We start from the raw sequence: 5,917 nt of genomic DNA on the forward strand, positions 1-5,917 counted from the left end.
GATTTTACATTTCGCCCCACGTTTATCTTTCACACATGAATTTTTATGGAACTTTTTACGTACTTTTTCCAGTATTTTTCTCGCCGTGTAAGAACTGGGAGATCTTTCTAGTAAATTTACCTGTCAGAGCTAATGATTTTAATTATCTCCATATGACTTGCGATTGCCGAGATTTTATCAGCGATTTATGTAAGTAACTTGAGATCTTCACATAAACGTCCACTTCCTGAGATGTACGACTCGTAGAGGTGTGAGTTGGAAACCATTTTATTTGTTATGAGATTCCCTACATTTGTCATATTGGATGTCTCGATAACTTCTCAATAGTTTTGGAGATCTTTCAATTGACAGTGGGACATTGTAGCGACGGCGAGAGCACCTCAACTCAAGAGTGCATTCGTATTGCATGTAATTGTACATTATACACATATCACTATTCCCTTGGTGCGCAGTGGTCGCGTGCGCAGCTTCCGTTGCATTTTCCGTTGCATGAGGCATTGCTCCGCTCCGAAACTTCAATAACAAGAGTTAATCATTGATATTTAGCGAGTATGTAACCATCGAGGCTCATTTCATTGGCTATTCTCCGTTGCAATTGACATTTTCTGCAATAAAAAAAAGGCGTAATCTCATTTTTTGAAGAACTAGCAATTGCAGAGACTCGCCACTCGACTATCTTCATGTCAACAGAGGAGAGTTTCTTTTGTTTATATTGATATTAAGAGTGACTCTTGACCCTGCGAGTGGTGGCGTACCGGTTGGACATGTGACCCAGCCCGGAGATCAGGGTCGTTAGCTATTTTTTTTCTCGGTGGGTGGGCCATTTCCCGGGGTTCCACCGGAGGATGATGGTCTCTACACACACCACAACTACCATAAAGCACAAGTGTGTCGGTACATTGTGAGAGCCGTTCCTCCAGCTTTTCTACACGTAAAGTTCCGGAAGTGGCGATAAAGAGTCAACTGGCGGGGTATCTTCATGCCTGAACAGAATAGAACCGGAAAACAGCGTGATTAGTTACTAATGGAAATTGTTATTTCATCGGGAAAAATTATTTTTTCGATGCTATTCCAAACCAGACGAAATAAAAAAACGCCTAAAAGCCATTCCATTTGCCTTTTATCAAAAAATATTTACAGGTCTTGACCCAGTGTTCCCCGAAAAATACTCCTCAAATTGAATGAATCCCAAGGGGAATTGAATCAATGGAACGAGAAACAGCTACATTTGTGCTTCTTTTTCCCTCGGTCAGAATCAATTTCCTCTTTCCATTTTCCGCCCAAATTACTTTTATGACACAGGGGAATTTTTTGGAAATTTACTGGACCGCAGACATTTGCGGAAATAACGAAATATAGCTACGCTAGATTATGTATTTTTATATGCATTCCATTTTCTTTTGATGACTGGAACAAAAACTAAAATAAGTAAATGACTAATATTAATATAATGTTAATATTTTAATAAATTAACTTTCAATAATAACAATAATGATAATAATGAATTGATAACTAATTATCATGGAATTACTAATATGGATATAACTAATCAATCTAGAATTTAATGACTATTTTTGGTTTTTATGAATTTCTAGAGAGTAATCAAACTGAAATGTTCGGTGAAGAAATGTTCTGGAATGTCAGTGGAAGTGCAATAATACGAGAAAAATTTTCGGAATTTGGCGCGGCAAAAGAATTTTTTAACAGTGTAAATTTAGGTGGTAAAAAATTTCAAGTTTTTTTTACATTTCTTTTATGTTACGTGGGTGAAGCCTGTGACGTGGTGCGCACCTTATGCTCGTTTCATCTGCTGCATGAATGATCCCACGATCGTGACCTACACATTATCCCGGGCATTTCTTCATCGTGAACAATCTATATTTTCTATCATCATAATCGCATATTTATAGACTTAGCTATTGTACACGTATTGTTGGGTGTTCACAGGGTTTTAGGAGAGAATAGACGGTGACCGGGAGATTCTTTAGAAAAATTCTAGAAAATTTGCACTTTGTCGGAATTTCTGGAATTCATGGAATTCTTTTTGCTCAAAAATCGAAAATTTCATGATTTTTCCTTTTAAATCATCTCAAAATTACTAAAATCCGTGAATTTTCAATTCCACGATTCCGTAAAGATCTGGAAAACCCCGGATCATTCAGAGAACAAAAGTAAACACATGCCTTTCTTTTGGATTTTTCCGAGACAGCTTTTTAACGAATATTGTGGAACTGAAGGAAGATAGTGATATTTCCAGGGATACCTTTTGGACAGCCCTCTTACGCTATAAAAAATGAACTAATGAAAATATGGCTATCTTCCTTCAATGCCGAGGTATCGACTAAAAACAAGCCACGAAAAAAAAATCTACAACCTACAACCTAAAGAACCTAGTTTTCATATCACTGCACTGAGAAAAAAACTACGTTTGTCACATTTTCATTCATTCGAGAGAACCGCATTTATAATAAAATATAGAATATAAGTATCTTCCCCATGAATATATAAATATATGATTATAAATTTTTTCTAAATTTAGTATTTCCTTCAGAAAACAATTCCGGGTGATTGCGCACTTTGCATAATTAATATTATAAATGAATGTGTTGAATTGTGGTGAAATGTAGTATTTTGGTTTTGTCAGGCTAGTGTTGTTTGATTTTCGCCGAAATTCTTTTAAATGACGAGTCCTGAAATTTCTGGAATTTTGTACGTTAAGTTAAGAGAGAAAATTTGTGGCGGCGAATGCAGCGATTTAGCGAGTTCCCTCTAAAAAAAGCATTTGAAAGATGAACAGTTGGGTGAAAATGGCTTTGTGAGCAAACCTAGAGGCCCCCTAGACGATTAAATCAGCTCCAGCGAGCAAATCGATATTTCAAGGTTCGCCAGTCGATTCTGCTCCACTCGTTGACTCTATATCCCATCCTCAATGTGTTGTAACACCAGCGGAATGCGTCTGTCGAGTATTTTTGTCATCGAATTGAAAGGGGGAATGGATCAGGGGGATGAGAAAAATAGTTTTCGGCTGATCCACATATAGGTTTGAAAAACACACTCCTATAGGGTTTTTTAAATTTATTTTTACGGGGCAGACCTTCGATACTAAATCAATACTGTCTTCCGCACCTACAAAAATCCATATTTGACATATATTATTAATTACAATCCGTCAATAAAGCCCATTACTTTCCCTCATTTAAGAATAATTGCACAATAACACACCTTCCACCTTGAAATAATATAGCAAATCTAGTTTTTCTAACTCAAAAATATACAAAACTATAGAATGTCGAACACTAGGATAAGTTCATTTTTTCAATGCGAGCCTTTAGATAATATCTCGTAATTGAAGGCGGATAACAATATTTCTGGAGAGCCATAAAAAAGGTGTACATGAAAATTTTCCAGTTCTCGTTCAATTCCAGGATATTCACTGAATAATGGCCTCGAAAAAAAGGGACTTAGCCTAGTTCATCACTTCCCAACGGAAATATCGCATAACTATCACTTGGAAAAATCGATTGATGTTATAAAACAATTGATCAATTTTGTAAAATCGAGGAGATGCAGTGGAACTATTTAGTAAATACTCAAGCATGCATTTTTCTCATTTTTTCACGATGACACATGGAGGAAAATGTAAAAATGTCCTCGAGGCTCTCATGAATATATCTGAAAGTCATTGTGTATTCGAGGCAGACAACTTTTTATTTTGTGCAACACATAAAATTCATGATAGAAGCCGAGATTTAGCTGCGGTCGTGGGGAAATACTACTCTACGTTTATATTAGAAGGACCGCGACGAGAGTATTACAGTCGCTCGAGAGCCTACAATCCTCCAGTGCTCTAGTTTTTTTTTTAGAATGAGGGTTTCCCCGTTTTTTTTTCAGCCAAAGCCTACGACAATTTACAATTTGTCCGGACTCCCGATTGCATCGAGTTCCGGATTTTATTCTCTTTCCCTTTGTCTCCGGGAATAGGAAGCATCGATACCCGTAAAATCCTTGAGTTTCAAGGAATATAATTCCTGCCAAGCAATAAATTTCCCTTAACTTATAAATTTCTGGTGTAAAAATTCCCGGGGAATTCAGTAAAAATGTGGAATGCTGGAAATTTTCAGACTTCAATTTTAAATGTTAACGGACAATTTTGAAAAGTGCCTTTGATTCAGGCGAATCCTTCCTCCTTTTGTAATAGAGTTTATAAATAAATTGCATTCATCACGAATCACTGTGTGGGCGAAAATATGTGCAACTGTGTTATTGAACCTGAAAATCTGCTGGCAAGATATATTTAGAATCTCCATTTTCCAGTTTGTTCGCACTCTCGACTGAAAAAGGTTGAGTCCTCACCCTCCGAATGCCCATCACCTTTTCTTCTGGAACTGGAAAGATAAATGTCCGAGATAATTAATCATGAAAAGGCAAAAACAAGGTGCAAAAGGCTCTTCTTTGCCCGGAACAATTAATTACCCGCAGATCCCAGAGCGTTAATTAGCGGACATCTAAAGCTGAGGAACGAATGGAGAACTTTTCCAGTATCACCTCCTGCAACTGCAATTGTTGGCTTTTCCATGTAGATATCTCCAGGGACTTATCACGCTGGACAAGGGCTAGACTTTACGGAACATTCATGGAATATCTGGAATTCCTGGACTGATCTTTCGACATTCCGATGTCAAGGGGATGGAGAGTTGAGGGATTATGCGAGATTACGTTATCGGGAAATGGTCCGAGAGATGACCTCATTGAGATTTCCCCGCTAAAACATGAAGCACTTGCTGTTTATTCTGATAAAATGAAGAATAATCCATCAAAAACACAATATATACGATACATTTCTCTTCCTTAAACAAGAAAATAAAGAAAAAACGGTCTGATTCAAGTCTTCACTTGAACTTCATTCAGGTTAATATCAAGTCGATCCTTTGAATATCTCGTCATAATCTGAATTTAATCCACACAATTGACCGGATTCAATCTGATTTTCGAGTGATAATTCAGACTGACTTTAAACTTGATTCAGGATGGCTTTCTTCGGCTACCTCAGTGCTGGACTGTGTATTTTTTAATTCGAAATAAATAACTCATGATTACTCATAAATGTTAATGCAATCATATCCTTACGTAGTGCGCATAAACAGAAATTGCATTTCATCTAAATGCTAATGAATCAGAGCATAAATTACAAAGTTTGTTTATATTTTCTGGTTGCAGGGGTTTTGGAAAGCAGGGATATCAGTGCCAAGGTATGTTCACCCACCGTCGATCCTGAAAAAAAACCCGGTTGATTGAGAAGAGCTAATGATCATGAGGCCGTAATCATTGTGAAGATGATAGTGTCATTAGAGCACTCGTCCTCTAATAGGTAACACGTAATCCAGGTTTATTGACTAGGTTATATGCCTGTTTCAGTCTGTAGTTTCGTCGTTCACAAACGATGCCACGAGTACGTCACCTTCACGTGTCCTGGGGCAGACAAGGGCGCCGATTCAGACGTAAGTTATAAAGTTACAAATGACTCTGATCTTCTAATGTTACCTTTTCCAAGCGCCCATTAAGGGCTATTTCTCCACAATCATCAGCTTTCAACACTCGTTTGTTCTTCTTGTTATGGTGAAATTGAAGGGAACGCGAGGCGAACTGCGTGGGATTAACTAATACTGAATCAAAGATGATTTTAATGATTTAAGGATTATTGTTTCCTATTAGCTCTGTTCGTTAGTTACGGAAAATACTTGATGAGAATTATATGAGTCCAATTGCGGGAGTGCAATGTCATTTGGTATGACTTATTGATATTGTGAGTCGAAATTGTTTGACTCATGGGATTTGATTTAAATAAATTGACTTAGTGGTACCAATTGGCTTTAACGTTTCTCTCTCAGATCTGATAAAGTTAAAGTAATAATATTGG

The 5,917-nt window shown here is 37.1% G+C and overlaps 1 protein-coding gene across 1 annotated transcript in view; it reads left to right on the forward strand.

Annotated features, from left to right (window-relative positions):
* Positions 1–5,917, forward strand: part of LOC105265261 (protein kinase C, brain isozyme) — a 63,278-nt gene that overhangs the window by 29,764 nt on the left and 27,597 nt on the right. Inside the window, exons 2-3 of the mRNA XM_011302667.1 lie at positions 5,218–5,249; positions 5,416–5,498. Coding sequence (XP_011300969.1) covers positions 5,218–5,249; positions 5,416–5,498 — 115 coding nt within the window. The remainder of the gene's footprint in view (positions 1–5,217; positions 5,250–5,415; positions 5,499–5,917) is intronic.

Source organism: Fopius arisanus, unplaced genomic scaffold (genome assembly GCF_000806365.1).
Source record: "Fopius arisanus strain USDA-PBARC FA_bdor unplaced genomic scaffold, ASM80636v1 scaffold00028, whole genome shotgun sequence".
In the NCBI taxonomy this organism is placed as follows: Eukaryota; Metazoa; Arthropoda; class Insecta; order Hymenoptera; family Braconidae; genus Fopius; species Fopius arisanus.